This window comes from Orussus abietinus, unplaced genomic scaffold (assembly GCF_000612105.2).
Source record: "Orussus abietinus isolate OABI.00-Male unplaced genomic scaffold, Oabi_2.0 scaffold13, whole genome shotgun sequence".
NCBI classification, from domain to species: Eukaryota; Metazoa; Arthropoda; class Insecta; order Hymenoptera; family Orussidae; genus Orussus; species Orussus abietinus.
The window spans coordinates 943,333-960,639 of NW_019394887.1; the positions used below are offsets into that span (position 1 = coordinate 943,333).

Here is a 17,307-nt window from a genome sequence, read left to right on the forward strand (position 1 = left end):
TTGGACAAAATGGCGGTTTCTAGAGTTCCACTGGCGAGGAGCGTCTCATGGTTCCCGTGCAGACCGACGCCGAGAAGGAACCACGGCCTCGGAATATAAATCTTTCGTCGACAGACGCGCCGCCCACGACCAGTCCTTCCGACCAACCAACCGACCAGAATTTCATGGTAACGCCCTGAAAACCCACCGCGGTCTGGATGGCTCCCTCTGCATTTGCATGTCATTTCGAAAGCCATTACTCGACACGGCATGTCGCGCGCCGCGGGCCTCGAAGAAAGGACCCACCAAAGAAATCCTGACAAACTCCACATAACAAACCTCAATGTCACGGTCACTTAAATCCCCCTCCACCTGACCGAAATAAAAATCCCCGGGGATTTTCTTCAAAAGTCCCGAGAATAATTTCCCGACGATCCCACGCTACAAAAGAAAATGATTTAAGACGCCTAATTACAGAAACAAGCGAACGGGAGTAAACCCTAAGCTAAACCCCATAAACACCCCGGTGTAAACGAGTCTAATCAATATTCCCGGCATGAAAGGAGCGCCATATTTGTTTCGCGCTCAAGTGTACGATTCTTATTTTATATTTATCACCCCGTATTTCTTATTTATCCACCCACATTTTATTGTATAAAGTGCAAGGAATATTAATCGCAAAGAATTATTGTAACTTTAGGCGGGAGAAATTTAGTGGCGTAATTTTTTTTTCTTCTTTTTGTCGTTTCGGGGTGGGCAGATTTTAGGAGCCCATTTTCTTGGTTAGGCCGCCAGATTTAAGGGAGCGGAAGATTTGTCGTTCTTCGGGGTGTCGTACCCGGACATCGCGTGCCGACGTCGCATCCATCTAGCCGAGAAGGGAGGAAAACTCGGATAACGACTCGGACACGCACGTGAAATGCTCCGCGTGCTCGGGGGTGCATATGCGAGCGTACTCGTGAGTGAAAATGCGAGGGAACGAGTACGCTCACGTGAGCGCGCTCACGGGCGTGGCGCCCTCCTTAGGGGATTCCCGAATCACGCGAGCTGTTCGAGGTTAACCTCATCGCGCCCCGGTTAATCAGATTAATATCGAATTAATACGATCAATCGCTATCGAGACCCACCCTTAAAAGTAAAACCACAACCATAGACTATAAACGACAAAGTATCCATTATACTTTCCAACCTTCAGAGTACAAACCGAAATTGAAGGTATTTTAAAATCTCAGATTTAAGGGGATGTGAAAGTGGCAAACTGAATTGTTACAAAATTGCAAGAGGAATATGAAGACTATAAGGAAGGTCCTGATCCCCATAAAATTTCATCTTTTACATTTTAAAAACATCTATAAACATATTTGATAAAGAAAATGGATTATCCTTATAGCCTCCATATTCACATTGAAATGTTTGAAAGAATTTCCTTCACCCAGTTTGGATAAAAGCTTCATAAACGCGTTTCACGCCACCTTAAGGAAACACGAAAGTCTCGAGAAATGAATATAAAAAAAAGTTAGGAAAATCGAGTCTAAGGGTTACTTAATCTTGAAATTGAGCGTTTATTTCTACGTGCCGTAAGCTGAATGGCGATACGAGATATTTAGTAAGAACATGATGTAGGCGTCCTTTTTTTCACTTTTAACCCTCGATGCACAGGAGTCCTCCAACTTTCCTCGGAACGCGGGACACGGGACATTGTGTCGCGAAGGAATGAGCCCATGAATATTCATGGTGATAAACCAAGATCGGCCCATCGGGACGGGGCAGTTATGTGCGCTCGGATTTTTCATTACGCGGCCATCCTCGATATATGCGCTGCCGCTATAAGAGGCTCCTTAAGCTCGCCGTCGTAACTCTCGACAGCCTGACAGGGAATAAATTCTTTTCTGGAATATCGCTAAAACCTTCCCCCGAGTTCCCTCTGGCGATGGAACATGGGCGACACGAGTCGTCCGATTTTTATGTCCATCCCATGACAATAAAATATTCCAAGCAACGTTTCTACCATATCCACGTAAAATAATTAACCGCGAGAAAAATACGAAAACCTCTTCGTTAACCCTAGATTAAACGGCAGAGTCTAAAATCAATCTTACGATTAAAATAATTAATATCCCGATGATCGGATATAATGCGACCCGTTAATCGTCCTGAACATATTCCATAGACAACATACAATGCACAATGTCTCCATTTTTTTTGTCCTGCGCGATGAATAAAATGAATAATCTTTCGAGTGCGAGTCGCGAGCTTGGGGCGAGGTTTTCCTGGATTTCCTCTCGGTTCCGTTTGGATGGGAAGGGCTTAAAGGTCCAGCGCTGGACCGGGGGTCGTGCATCACACGAGTCTGGCAGGATAATAGCCCGCCTTCGGAGTCTTATTGCCGGACCAAGCGCCAAGTGATTGATAGACACCGAACCACGAACCACGAACGACGGGCCACGGACCATGGTACTGCTGTACGTACACCGTGATACCTCCAAATGCCCCCTCGGATGCTGCGGCTCGCACGTAACTTAGATCTCGCGTGCTCTTCGAGGCGCCGCCATCTTGGAACCGCGCGTCCGTAAAAGAGATTTTAGAAACTGACAATTTGGAATTAACTTTGATTTAACTTCAGCAAAACATAACGAGGGAAGCAGGAAAATGTGTTAAAACCGAGCATAACTAGATCTCGCGTGCTCTTCGCGGCGCCGCCATCTTGGAACCGCGCGTCCGTAAAAGAGATTTTAGAAACTGACAATTTGGAATTAAACTTTGATTTAATTTCAGCGATACACCGCGATAAACGCGCGTCCGTAAAAGAGATTTTAAAAACTGACAATTTGAAATTAACTTTGAATTAACTTCAGCGATACTAGCATTGATTTAAAGCGCCGACAAAGTTCGTTATTACGGGCAGGATATCTCGAGGAAGGGTGTCTCGAAGGGGGCGGCTGCTCGTCCGAATGATCCTCGCGCCAGGTGGAGCCACGTAGCAGACCGTGTCCAGAGCACGGCCTCGCATATCATTATGAAAATGGTATTCAAAACGTGTAGCCCACGAATATCCTCGCTCGTGCATCAAGGGGCCCTGCCCCGGAATGTCACGTAATGGAAAGAACGGCCCTTGGGCCGTTAATGTCTTATAAAATAACATTAAACTATCGGTTTTCATGGAGAGATTGAAGATCGGCGATTTTTTTCATCCGAATCTATATTCGTATGCGATATTTTTCACCCGAATCTATTCGTATGCGATTTTTTTCATCCGAATCTATTCGTATGCGAGATTTTTCATGCGAATTTATTCGTATGCGATTTCTTTCACCCGAATCTATTCGTATGCGATTTTTTTCATCCGAATCTATTCATATGGGAAATTTTTCACCCGAATCTATTCGTATGTGAAAAAATCCGTATGAAGTTCGAGAATCGGGCCCCTGGAGGGCTGGCGTGTCGGGAGATTTACCGATCCGACGCCGGAAAAGGTACCGAACGGCCGGCCGCTGGAGGAACGGTTTCCGGCAGCGGATGTGGTTCGTGTCGGGAACCGCGTCCAGGTCGATACGCGTGCCGACGCCCGAAGAGAGACCCACCTGGCCAGCGTGGGCGTGCATAAGCAGCCGGACCTAGGAAACCAGGCCAGGTTTCGAGGAGAAATCTGGGTCCTAGACTGAAAAGGAGGCTCCGCACTTAACGAAAAATCCGAGCAAGTCGACCTATTCAAATTTAAACGTCATAAAAAAAAATTGGAATTACCTGTGCAACGCGATAAATCCATCTAAACGACTATAAGCAGGTTTAACACCCCATCGATACTATTTCGACTCCCCCAAACGAGTTAACTTTTTTAGCCATGAAATCCGTCGTAAACTAAATATCGACTTGGATTTACACACTGTAAAAAAAAGTGAATATTATAATTCTATAACATATTTTCAAATAAAATGTTTGCGGATAATTCGTTATGCTTCCGTGTCGATCGAATCAATGGAAGACATCGAGAGGTTCGAATTTGAAGTCCCCCTTGCCCTAGGCAGGGTAATTGGATTCCTGGGCCCAGTTTGCGGGTCGATTTCGCGATCGGGAGGTTCCAAGTCGCGAAGCGAATCGGCCCTGACGCCAGACGCCACATAATGGTCCTCCCCCGAGGGGCCGACTCTGGCTGTCCCCGTTCCCCCTCCCTCGGGCCTTGGGCCCCCTCCGTTTGGGCCCCGTGAAGTTTGCCGGCGGTCGCGCCGAACCGGGGCCCACGGGCGCGATGCCTTCGCGCGGGCTCACCGGGCCCCGGGCTCGAAAACCTAACCTCAAACGTACGCGGATAATTGGGGATAATGTCGGGGTTGCCGGGGCCGGCGGGCCCTCGTAATTGCACCAGCGGAGGCCCCGGGCCTTCTTTTCGGGGCCCGCCGCCGTACGGCCCTGCGCTAGCTGTCTGTCCGTCCGTCTGTCGAGCGCTTTCGCAGAACCCGCGGCCTCGGCATCGATAGTAATTCGTCGGTTTGTTTCGTGCGGTGCCATGTTATTACCCCTCTCTGGGTCCCTCTTTCTCTCGCCCCTGGAGTGGGCCCTATCTCCGGGGCCTCACGAGGGCCCCATTGGTCGATTCCCAAAAACGCGAGTCTAATCGACGCGGGACCTCTTATGGGTCCACAGCCGTCGCAGATCGACTTTTCGATTTTGGGCCTTATGGGGATGGAACGCTACACACCGGCCTTATCTCCGGGACCTCACTTGGGCCCCATTGGCCGAATCCCGAAAACGCGAGTCTAATCGACGCGGGACTTCTTATGGGTCCGCGGCCGTCGCTGATCGACTTTTCGATTTTGGGCCTTATGAGGAATATCGGGCCCCGACGGAAACCCGGTAACCTCGCGGCATGCTAATCGCCTCTTCGATTTAAGGCCCGAAAACTCAACGGAGGGACCACCTGTCATGCGGAGTATGCGAAATCGAAATTTAAGGCCCTGAAGCTGGGACTCGTTTCTCGACTCCGGGGACTGCGAGGGCCCAGGCTGCACGTTACGCGTTTGTAGGAAAGCAGCTGGGCCTTGCCAGAATTTTCGACACCGCGGGGCCTCACTGATCGACCAATCGATTCGACGGTCGATATGGCCCAGCGGATTTTATCTCAAAAAACAACCGACATAAGGCCCAATCCGAAGTTTCCATAATTAAACATAGACAGAGCCACTTTATTCGCATATGAAAAAGTTGAAAAAAGAAAAAAATCCCTCCTATTATTTATACCAAAAAACTCGATAGAGTTTCGCGCCAAGTACATTATAAGAAACCTGGATTTCACTCACCACATAAAATAGGTGATTTAAATCTGATCGTGCCAAAGCATGAATTTATTAATTTTAACAATGCTTCCTCCTTCGTTAAGATACATTGGCTACAGATTGATAACAAATCTCACGAAGGAAATCCGGTTTAGTGACGGTCATTTTTTCAATTAATAAATTCATTAGACTGACGTCACTTTTTTTTCAGTGAATGTGGTTTATAGTGCAGCGGAAGAAGAGGGCCGCAAATTAGCATCCATCAGCGGCGGAAGAAAGGACAAAGTCGGGGCAAAAAGTGAGGTTATCTCCGAAACTCAGCCGATGACGAATCCCGCAGGGAATTAGCTAATGGCGTCCGAGACTCGGCATGAGGCCACCTTTACTCGGGCAACGTTACAAATTAGCGGGGAATCAATTAGCCAGCACTTCCGGCGTGCTTAAGCAAACAAATGACAGCACGGGACGAGCGGATCGTAAAGTTTTTGGTAATTAGAGGCCGCCATGGCCGCGGGGCGTTTCGGCTTCTTCTACCGCGCGGCGTCCCCCCGAAAGCTGCGGCAAAAACCGGGGAAATTGTTTCTTTCACTGCACACGGTACCGAATCCCTATCATCTGCATTTAGATAGACCTCCGGCCAGATAGAGACCCGAGGGAACGAATTGTTAAATATTATTAAATCATTAATGACAGATTAGATATTAAGAGAGTACGGGAAATTTACAATGTTTACTCCGAAACGTCGAAAAAGGGAAACGAGTTTAATACGTATACTTCTCAACGTGCACTGTAAAAGACTTCAACATAAGTATAGAGATCGGTAACGTGACGCGTCGGCTTGTGTTACCATTTTCGTGTTTAAAATAACGTTACCGCCAAAAAGGGCGTACATGAATATTAATCGACCGACCTCGATTAAATTTCTCAGCGCCTTTCGCATCATCTTAATTCAAAGATCAGCCGGTACGTGGATCGAAATCTCAATTCCCCGCGTGTAAGCAGGATCATTCCCCGGATACCCGGCAATCATCGAATCGATTCGTGCCTCGCCCTGTGAAAGGAGTGCGACGTCGTTAATAAGGCCCGCCGGTTTCCGGATAATGACAGAGTCCCGCGACAAGAGCAATCGTGTCGAGGGAACACCTATCGGCGGCGTCGATTATAAATCAGCCAATCGGCCCCGGTCTCTTTCCTCCGCGGGACTATTTACGAGAACGACGCCGACGTCGACGCCGACGCCTCCTCCGGGGCACGTAGGTGGTCGAAATCCGGGATTTCTGGCGCCGGGCCCGGAGTCTGGGCCCGGTCCAGGAGACATCCTCTCGGGGTATCATTATCCGCATCTGCCGGCTTCTACGGCCGAGTAAGGCTGTAATTACAAGCCTAAATGCCGTATTCCGTTCCTTTCCGCGTCGAGCCCCTTCGTTTCCGTGCCCTCCGGGGAGGTTGGCACTGGTAGTTCGATCGACCTATCGAAATTTACCCCATCGAGATATATATCCCCGGAAAAGGGACCTCGACGTGGCGCCTCTTTGATCTCCCGCCGAGGTCCTTTGCCCTCCCGAAAGAGTGGAAGACCGGATGAGAGGACTTTTTTATAATCGGTCCCGATAAAGGAGACTACACCCATAACCAAGAAAGATGAGGAAACGTGACGTCCTGCTCCTGTTTTTAGGGCAAATTCGAGAAACGAGAACGCTCCCGCGTCCTTAAAAGGAGTCCTCGAGGTCCTTTCCGACTCCGCTCGGGATCCCGACGGTCCGGATTTGGGTTTCCAGGTTTCGGCCCTCCCGGGCCGTCCTTGAGTCCTGGTTTATTAAGGATTTACGAGGTTGCTCGAGACTCGGGATTTAATCCTCGAGGAGAAGGCTCGATCGAGAAACGGGAGTCCTGTCGATAACTAGGGGATCTTATCTCGAGGCTTCCAGTTTCGACGCCTCTCGTTCCTGGAGCCTCTTTAGGGCCTTATCCCCAGGGAAGAGCGCTTTGAGAGAGCCGCATATCCTCCCGGCCACGCCTCCCCCGGAGCCTCGTCCTTCTCTCCTCGCTCTTCGTTATTTCATTTTCGTCCTCTCTTCGCCCTTGCGGTCTTCCTTCCTCCGTGGCGTCCTTTTTTAACCCCTTTTCCCGGCAGCGATGGATCCTCTCCGCGCCGAAATGAAGGAACCATCTTACGAGTTCGACTCTTCGACGGTTTTTGTCGACGGCGTCGTTCTCCGACGAGTATCTTAATAAAGTGGAGCCGAAGACATTCTACCCGAGTAATTACTTCTTGCATGAAATTGTTGATGGCCCTTCGAGTTTTTTTTTTTCTTCTTTCTCGTCGGAAATTTAAGCGACCGTCCAATAACCTCGGATTTTCTACGGTACGCTTATTACGGTCACTTTTTAAAACGTAAACCAACGGTAATGTTACAGTTTCCCTCGATGTAATTTCATTTTACAGTGCACGTTTATCGAAAAGTGTATTAGTCTCCATCGATTTGTAGGTAAATCGCGATGATCCTCAAATTTCGTTAAAAAATATGTTCTCCACCTCAGGGCGCATTTTATCTATTCAGCTGATATAACTATTTTATATCTTACGCGTTTATACCATAATGTATGAACCTCGATCAACGATCACATGTTCTAAATATCTGTTAATCAGTCACAAAAATATATCCCTAGCCCGAGTTCAAGAGAGAATTCGCATTCTCTCGCGTGGTAGTCGCCACCTCGGGGTGTGTTTTAGCTGAGAAGTCGGTAAGAAAAAGGGATAAACGAGCAGGCTGACGTCGCAGGAAGGTTGGCAAGAGGGAACGAGGCCCTTCGAAGCGTATAAATCTTCCGGGAGTGCCAGTGATGTCCGGTACTTCGAGGGTGCCCCAGGGCGCAGCGAGATCTCGGATCTCCGAGAGATGGACCAAGAGATGGACCCGGGAGGAAGCTGGGAGTGGAGGATGGCGGGCGTGGCGAGAAGCTCCGCGGACTTTTCACTGCTAATTAAAACAGCCGCTTATTAAAGCGAGCCCTTGAGCAGCTCCCCGAAATGCGCTACCGACGCTCGAAGCGCGATATGGGAACCAGATCGATCCATAGATGAGATCAAGAAATAAAAATCCCTCCCCAACGTAATATGGCGTCGTAATTGTACGTTAAGAAGGTATTCGTATCCAGGGAACCTCGTTTCCATGAACGTAAAAAATTGATCTCAGACATTCTGGAAACGAGGCTTCAGGGCGCTGCAAAATTCCTGCGACAAGGCGGAATTCAGCTTTCGTCGGTATTTTGTATTTCTAAAACTAACGAGGAAAGAAATTTTAAATGGCTTTACTCACGTAAAGGTGGGACGTGTCTGGAAGGGTTGAAACGATGAACAGTTTCTTCGGGTCTTCGGGATTAAGGCGACGCCGTTGTTGTGAATTTCTTCCGGCACTAATTACACCGATTTCGAGGGTGTTGGGGTTATCTCGTTGGAGTTAGGGTTGATCTGGGGAATGTTTTTCAGGTCTGAGATTGTTGTTGGAAGTTCCATCGCAAGGTCACTTCTGGATCCAAGATGGCGGCCACTGAGTGCAACCAGCGAATAAGTAGGGTGCAACCACGGGATCTCACTTTCAAATCGATATATTCTATCCTCCCTCTTGTTATCTTCACTCTTCAGGACTGCCAAAACAACGGCCAGATTCGTTACAACCGTTCCGGGTCTTCTGCACCCTCCAAGATGGCGGCCACCGAGTGCAACCACCGAATAAGTATGACGCAACGACGCGACGTCTCTTCTCGCGATTTCCAAGATGGCGACTCCTCTCGAAAGTCCAGCGACATTCTCGTTTTACCCCGGTCCACCGTCTTCTGGTATCTGTAATAGGCAGGGGTCGCTTCTTCTCTTCTCCGGTGGCTAAGATGGCGGCCATAGGGTCTCGTCTTCGCGAAGCGGCGTCCCGAAGAGTCCTACGTGGAGTCCTTGCTCCCGGGAGCTGCTCCTCTCCGAGAGAGCGACGAGGCAGGTGCAACGCGTAGCGGCAGTAGGCACCAACTGATCTCACATAACAACGGCCGATAAAATTGTTGCGTTTCCACCAAAAATGATCCTCCTTTTTCAGGATAAAAAAGTACGAAATTGTGGTAATTTAGTCCCCCACCCGGAGGAGGCGGCCGCACGGGCGGACTTGGGCATCGAGGCCACGGAGGATTCGCGGGGCAGGCCGAGTGAGAGGGAGCGAGGCGACTTATGCGCGGAAGAGAGAGACGGACCGACCGACCGACCGGCGAGGGAGGGACCCTCTTGCTCGCGAATACGCCGCACCAACGCGAGACAATTACCGTTCGATATACCCGAGGTTCGTATCAACAGTCGAGGTCACGTCCCGTGTCGACTCTGGCCACCATCGATACGAAACATCCCTCGAAGTGGTTTCCACTCTAATCCGGAATTTCTGTCCCTTTCCAAGATGGCCGCCAGTCCCAATCCTCGCCATTTTGATGAACCCTGAACTCCCTGAAGTCGTAAATTTCTCCAGGCAGATTTCCTCCTCGTGGTTAATATAGTCTCCCAAAAGTCCTGGATGATATTTCGGGTAATTATCGGCGTTTCTTCCAGGTTGGGGTACTTTTTCACATTTTTCCCGTCGGTTGGTTGCTCGAGCGAGAGGCGTTCTCGTGCTTTTCGGATGTCCTTTCGAAATTCCCGCGGATTTTGCGGGCTGCACGTTGGCGCGGCCTCGACTGGCTGCTCGAGTGAACTCACCCGGTGCTTAAGCGTCCAGAGAGGGGCATACTATGAAATTAGTATAATCACGATCAAAATTACTCGCGCCGCGGTACCGCCAACCGGCGCTCAAATAGCGCGCCCCGCGTCCGCCAATAGGAGGACGCGCCGGGCGGCGGCCATCTTGCGCAGTGCAGCTTGCGCAATGGCAGCCTCGAATTACCGCAAAAGTGGATAATCCGGCCGCTCGCTTTCTACCGGCTTATTCGCGATCTGTCGGTCGACCGGACCTCTTCGAGGCCTCCAAAGATCCGAATCGAGATGCCTCTTTAAATCTTCCCTCCAAATCACGTTTTCCCCCAAAATTCTACAAATCTAAAACCGATTAAGGTGGCACTGTGTACCAGATCGTTCGAAATTTCACCACGCGAATGTGGAGGCCCTAGGGAAAGTCCCTTCGCCCATGAAATGTAACGTTTCATCAAAACTAAAGAAACTATTTATAAATAAATTTGCAAGTAGACATGATATTCGGTTGGTGAAATTTCAAATGAATCGGTACCCAGTTCGGGATAAAGTCTTATAGGTATTATCGAGTGACCTTAATTTCAGAAAACGTCGACTTCGCAATTACAGTAAGTGGCTGGAACTCGCGGTAGTTGAAGAACTATTTCTTTCCTAGGTCCCAGCGATATCGATCAACCGAGAGACTCAACCCTTTACATCTGCAGAGGGAATCTCGGATCGACATGGAGTCTTCCTCCCGATCTCACCCTCGCGCAGCACGCAAGGTCGCCGGCTCCCGTTGCCGCCTCGCGACTACCATATAATTACAACGAACAAAATGCTTTATGCGCTCGAATGGGTGTGCTAGTACCGTCGTCGTAGTACTGCACACATGCGAGGTCGTCGCCAGGGTACACGAGCCTTAGCGTTCCTGCCCAAAGCCCTCAGGGTAGCCGACGAGATCTGGACCGGTTGCATAGTCGAGTGCGTTACGTCGCGTTACGCGAAGTAGCCGCTGATTACGATACGTTAATTATCGTGCGAACGTGGTTAGCATAATTACTCGCGGAGGGAACATCCAGCGCACCTTTCTAGTCCAACGAGTACCAACATACGTGGTATATACTCAGAAGTACTAGATCGGTATACAGACTGAATGCGATTGCGCTCGAGTCACGGTGACGAGTACATTCGGTTTTGCGAACAGTGCAAGATGCAAATGTATGTAGTCCGACTAATGTACCAAATGAGTCGTTGCACCAGACCGAACGAGGAGCATAAATCGCGACCTGGTAGTCCGTCGAAGTCGAGGCCTGCTACTCTCTTTCCGCCCTCGCAAGAGCCCCGAACCCTTTCGGGTCTCCTTGGGCCCTTGGAGGGCCAGAAGGGGCAGGAATACGAATTAGTATCCTGGTCCTGCGGAGGCTGGGCCCGGCGATTCGGAGTGCTCCAGGGCGCCCTGGGCGACGCTTGCCTCGGTGGGTCTAGCCACCGCTCTCTTCTCTGTAATTATCCCGTACGCAGCCTCCTCTGCTCCTCTTGGTCCATCTCCTTGTCCTGCCTTACGCCTCCTCCTGGAGCCATCGGCTATCCTCGACCTCCCTCGGGACTCTTCTTGTTGCCGGGACTCTCTTCTCTTGCCCCGCGTGCTCTCGGTGTTCCCGCCCAGGGCCAGTCTCTGCATTTTTAACGGCAACCCTTTCGCTCCTGAAATCAGTGAATGACCTTTAGGAACCGACTTCTTGCCTTCCCGAAGAACCCCTCGAAATCCCGAGTCCCGATCCGACCTTTTCTTCCCCGAGTACTAATCGATTACGGAGGTTACTTCTACCCTAATTGAATGGTGTTTCACTGCCCGGCGCTTCGGTACTTCCTTTGCAGTACTTAAACACCATTTAATTACTCCGTACCTCGCAATTAGAATTCACTTAACGATCGGCCACTGTAAACTGTATTATCGGGGGGCCGCTTAAAGATCTAATGGTTTTCCACCGTGGAATTAAATTTTGCGCAAGTTAAGAGCTATTTCGCAATCACTCTTCCCTCTGACTTCTACCTCCTTTCCTTGTTTCTCGTGTTTTCTGGTCACTTGCACTTCGGGGACCTCTTAATTGCCGAGTACTCTCGAGTACTAATTCCTGGGCAACCTGGTATCGCGGTCGATCTCCTAGCTCGTTGTCGGCGGGTTCGATTAAAATATATCCACCAGGAGGCGGAAAATCCGTTCCTGCAGCTGCGTGCCTATACGCTCCCCTGAACCCGAGATTTATTGTATTTTATTACGTTAAGGACGCGTGCACGGCGTCAAACATTTTGTACGATACGTGCAATCCTTTCACGAGCTAATGAGCGCCATTATGCGACGGCCGATTACCGAGATATAAAATATTGCCTGTTATCGCGAGTGCAACTTGCAATTTGTCATTTCCCTCGGAGATCTCACAGCGGATCTTGCGAGCTTAATAAAAAAAAAAATCGGACATTAAACGCGTTCATTTCTTAAATCCTTAAATCATTTTCCTGCTCAACCGACGTTGAAACAATACGTGGCTTTGCAATATTTTGGCAAGGAATATTTTCACAAGGTGCACTTTTTCTCAACCTCGCAGGTATTCATTCTTGACCCAACGTCGCATTTTCCGGAACCTGAATTAATTTGTCGTTTTCCAATCTACCCTATTTCATGCACCGTCTCTAAAACTAATAATATCCATAGATGACGAGTCACGATTTGACGAATTCTCATGAATAATCAATCCGTTCCGTGACGTCGCGTGTCTTCTCAAGGCGGAATTCTTACAATTTCCGGGACGCCGCGGAATGGCCGGAAGTGGATAAAAACAAGTGACATGAAACCCTTCGGGACGATTCACAGAGATCCGCAATTCGGCACGATTTAACCCTAGGAAAAATATCCCCACAACAAAAAATTAAATCCCTAGTCCGTAATAATCTTCGTTTCAATCTTTTCGAAAATTTAAGGCCTGGGCATTTAGGCGGCAAAACTTCAGACTATTAGATTTCAGCTCTGGGAAAAGTCTCATAAACGATATCACCTTAAACCTCCGTGACTGCAACGACATGTCCCATAGAAATTCCGCGAGAACTCATAAACTGAATTAACAAAAAGCGTCATATCGTAACCGTACGATCGTGGATTCGTAATGGCTCTGGCAGTATCGAGGCGATTGGTCGGAAGTAGTTTGTAACGATAAATCGAGGGCCTCGCAGACTTCTCTCGATGTCGAGGGAACGCCGTCTGACGCGTTAACACGAACCTGGAGGAGCTCGAGCAATTTATTAGAGCGACGTCCGCAGTACTCGGAGGAAAGTTCCTCTTGATTGCGGCGAGCCATCCGTCGAGAGGGCGTGTGGTAATCCACTTTATCCGTCACACCTCGTGGCTAAACCACCGGCATTGATTTCGCATTAGTAGACCGACACCCTGGTGCCTCTTCCGTTTCCCCTTCGCCGTGTAACGCGTGCACGCCGTGAAGGTAGAACGCCGAGCCAGCTTGCCGGGGGTTGCATGCCTTGCAACCTCGTGGGCCAGGGTAAACCTGGAGGAAGGGCACGTTTGCAAAGTTAGCGCCATAAGGTGGAAGAGTTCGGCACGCGAGCCCTCGAAGGGTGGAGGGAAACCGCAATATTGGATTAATGGGGAACGCCAATGGAAACGGAAGGTGGTACCGCGCGGTTTTGGGGGAAATAATTCTTTTAACTCACGGAGGAGTTCCACACCCACGAAGAGAAAGAATCCTCATCGTTGGTACATCTCGGTCCACGAGGCCTGAAGTAATTAAAACCCTAATATTAATAACAGCTGACCTTACAAAATACGTTTCTTCGCGGTTTTTACCTTCGGTCACCGCGGGGCATAAACGACGTGTTTTAGAAATAGCGTTATCGGTTACCCATAGAACGGTAACCACTACTTGGGCAATCTTACGCTTTAGTGCCCTATTACTCGCGGAAAATAACAAGTATAAAAGACAGCCAGGTTTGTCTGGGAATGACAAAGGAATTTTTACCACCCCGCGCTAACGATCACGGTTCGGCAGAAAAAGCAGGCGTCCAGGAATTTTTCACGACCAACCTGGTTTGCATGTGGACATTACGTAACTCCCTGTGCATCGATACCGTGGACACGTCGATTTAAGATTCCTCAGCAGGCTGTAGAGCGTAGGTGCATCGATTGAACGACACGGCGAGGCCCTCTGAAACAAAGAAACACGCGGTAATTTCTTGCGCTCACGTTAGGGAGATAATTTTTTTCGGGATTTAATCCTGCCTCACCATGCGGCGATTTTTTCACCGAGTATTCTTCGTGGTGGTTCTCGGGGAAACGGCGAACGCCGTGGCGAGGCATCGCAAGAACTCGCAGCGGCGGATACTCCGAGCCTCGGGGCACAAGATGGCGGCGGTATCCTTGCGATCGTGATCAGATGCAGCGGCGTCGGTTGTCGGTTGACAAAGGGCCGGAGGAACGCCCCTTTAGATCGGACTTGCAACCGCTCGCGGGGGCGTACATATTAAAATCGAGCAAGCACCCTCCTGCCGTCCGGCCGCACCGCGTTAAGCCTTGTTTATTGCGCCGGGCCCGCGAGCGAGCGGCCCCTGCAAAATCGGCTTTTAACCAAAATCATTTAAATAATAAATTCTAACGATACGCGGAACCGCCTGCCGGGAGCGCGCCCCTCCGCCCCGGGAATTTTAAACTTTGTCGACGTTGGTGTTCTTGCTCCATAAATTTAAATGAATAAGTAGCCGCCCTTCCCTCGGGAATATTCATGCGTTTACTTACCACGCCGCGCCGACTTCCACGGTGAATTATTACGTGTCGGTGCGACTCCTCGTGTTATTGCGCTAATCGTAATGTCGCCGGTTTGCCCCGTGTCGACGCTCTTGACTCCCAGCGAGGTAAACGATCGGAACTCCTGAGAATTTAAAGAGGTTTCGCTTTATTTTTACCCGATTATGAACTAATACTAAGCTCGGTTATTACTGGTATTGGTAGAATAGGGGATAGCGGGTAAAGTCGGCAATATTTTCCCCGTCTCGCGTGGCGAACCGTTCCCTCCTTTGTGCGGCGTTTCGCGACGGCGGCGCCATCTCGGAGGGCGCGTGAGAACTTCTACCACTCCTCTTGTAAATCTCGATTTTATCGACAATGAGTTATAATTACTGAGTTCTACGATTTCCCGACAGGTGGAAACAACATTCCGTTTCCATCGCCACGTTTTTTCATAAAAATACTAACAAATCTGATATGTTTAAGTATAAATATAAACATTATAGTGATCTCTACTAGGGATAGAAACTCTGGAACTGAAATGTCATTTAATGTGAGTATTCGGAGAAATATTTTCATTGCAGTTTTAGGTAATCTGAATATTAACGAACTCTCGCGAGGAAAACTTGCAACTGGCTTTCTTGCTGGTCGGTAAGACTTTAAAGACGTTAAGTTATTGTTTTAATTATTAAACGGGAACAATTATGAGATAACATGTTTCCTTTAAGTACGCAAAAGAAACATTGGATGTTCCGCGATGAGAACGAGTTGACAGCCCTGCGGGAAAAGACTAATGCAGAATTTATCGAAAAACATGGAACTGGCATGACGGTATGTAGGTTATGTATAAATATTGCATTCTACAGCTAATTTTGTTGTGAGATTGGTGTCTACATTAGAGTCTGTTGAGAAATAATCTAATTGTGCTTCAATAGGTAGCTTAAAACTTAATATTTAATGGATAAAATTGACTTATCTTGATACCCTTTATACAGGAGGAACAGCGAAAGGAATATTTTCTTTCAGTCTCGGATGAGCGCATGCTTCTTCGTCAATATGAACTACAGTTACGAGACTTTTGTCGACGTTTTACTCCACCGATGCCACGTACCACCGTAGCAACTGCTTTGCATTATTTCAAGAGATTTTATCTTAGAAATAGCGTCATGGATTACCATCCAAAAGAAATTCTAGTTACATGCGTTTATTTAGCATGCAAGGTAATTTCATTAAATTTTATGTATCTGCAGAACGAAAAGGGATGCTCCATAATGTGTTAATTTGAAAAAAAATATTCTGTTAGGTTGAAGAATTTAATGTTTCGATATCTCAGTTCGTGGCAAATATTAAAGGAGATAGGGAAAAAGCCTCTGACATTATTCTCAACAATGAATTATTACTGATGCAGCAGTTGAACTATAATCTAACGGTACATAATCCATTCAGACCTGTTGAAGGTCTCATGATCGATATGAAGGTAGGAACTATTTTAGCTTCTTTATCCTTTCATTATTACTATGTTTGTTTATGCAGAGATTATTGGCACCGTACCCTTGTGACTTATATTTTCAGACTCGATATACCTTATTGGAAAACCCAGAAAAACTCAGACCAGACATAGACGAGTTCTTAGAGAGGATTTTCTTAACCGACAGCATTTTACTCTATGCACCTAGTCAAATAGCATTAGCAGCTACTTTACATGCTGCTTCTAGAGCTGCAGCAAATTTGGATAATTACGTGACGGACACCCTATTTTCACGAGACAAGTTAGTAGGAATAATCGAAGCCGTCAGAAGTAAGTCCTGCAATTTTTTCACATCTATTCTACAGTACCCTTAATCCAATGTCACGTATATAAAATTTTAATAACCTTTCAGAAATAAGATCGATGGTTAAATTTCTGGATCAACCACCAAAGGAAACGGTCAGAGCTCTCGAAAAGAAGCTCGACAAATGCAGAAACCAGGAAAACAATCCCGACAGTGAGATGTAAATATTCCACGATTATTTCTACAAGTTCAAGAATCTACTTTTATATCTATTACGTAATAATGGATGTTCTTGAAATGACAGTTACAAGCAACGCATGCAGGAGATGCTAGACGAAGAGGACTTGCGGGACAACGAAAAATATGCAAAGATCATTCAAGACCAAGCAGCTCACGATGAGAAAATCCTGGGTGTTAGCAAAGTTCCTGACTCCCTCTCGTTTTTATAATAAACACTCAACATCTCTCCTGCATCGCACCTTCCAGTGCCTACCGTTTCCTGATCTCTAAAATTACCTCCAAATCATTTATTAAACATAATCTTACTCTCATCAGATATAGGTACAAATGAAATTCACTCCGGAACAACTGCAATTCATAATCCCAAAAAACCAAGCAAGCCGTTCCGTCAAATCGATCGTTCTAATCATACCTGAATTATTGATTAATACGCATACAATGTATCCTTATTATAAATGCATTAACATTAGTAAGTACCCATTCTCCTTATCGGCTTAATATGAGATTTCCTCCTCTCGACTCCACGCTATCATACACCTCAGATCAGCAGTTCGA

At 47.9% G+C, this 17,307-nt stretch overlaps 1 protein-coding gene across 3 annotated transcripts; it reads left to right on the plus strand.

Annotated features, from left to right (window-relative positions):
- The first annotated feature begins 15,163 nt into the window (after nucleotides 1-15,163).
- Nucleotides 15,164-17,234, plus strand: LOC105697411 (cyclin-H). Of its 3 annotated transcripts, none has more exons than XM_012420717.2 (7): nucleotides 15,164-15,293; nucleotides 15,469-15,571; nucleotides 15,736-15,960; nucleotides 16,044-16,217; nucleotides 16,313-16,538; nucleotides 16,621-16,732; nucleotides 16,817-17,234. In XM_012420717.2, the coding sequence occupies exons 2-7, from the start codon at nucleotides 15,488-15,490 to the stop codon at nucleotides 16,959-16,961; spliced, it is 966 nt and encodes a 321-aa protein (XP_012276140.1). In that variant the 5' UTR covers nucleotides 15,164-15,293; nucleotides 15,469-15,487; the 3' UTR covers nucleotides 16,962-17,234. The 3 variants fall into 3 exon arrangements, with proteins under 3 accessions (XP_012276140.1, XP_012276148.1, XP_012276131.1); XM_012420725.2 differs by lacking the exon at nucleotides 15,164-15,293 and adding an exon at nucleotides 15,319-15,387; XM_012420708.2 differs by lacking the exon at nucleotides 15,164-15,293 and having other exon boundaries at nucleotides 15,394-15,571.
- Nucleotides 17,235-17,307: the final 73 nt, after the last annotated feature.

What these genes read in the sequence shown, in the direction of transcription:
- LOC105697411 (XM_012420708.2), top strand. Translation starts at nt 15,455, where the DNA reads ATGTTTCCTTTAAGTACGCAAAAGAAACATTGGATGTTCCGCGATGAG. An exon ending in AACATGGAACTGGCATGACG is followed by an intron (nt 15,572 to 15,735) that starts GTATGTAGGTTA and finishes CCCTTTATACAG; the next exon opens with GAGGAACAGCGAAAGGAATA. An exon ending in GTCTCATGATCGATATGAAG is followed by an intron (nt 16,218 to 16,312) that starts GTAGGAACTATT and finishes TTATATTTTCAG; the next exon opens with ACTCGATATACCTTATTGGA.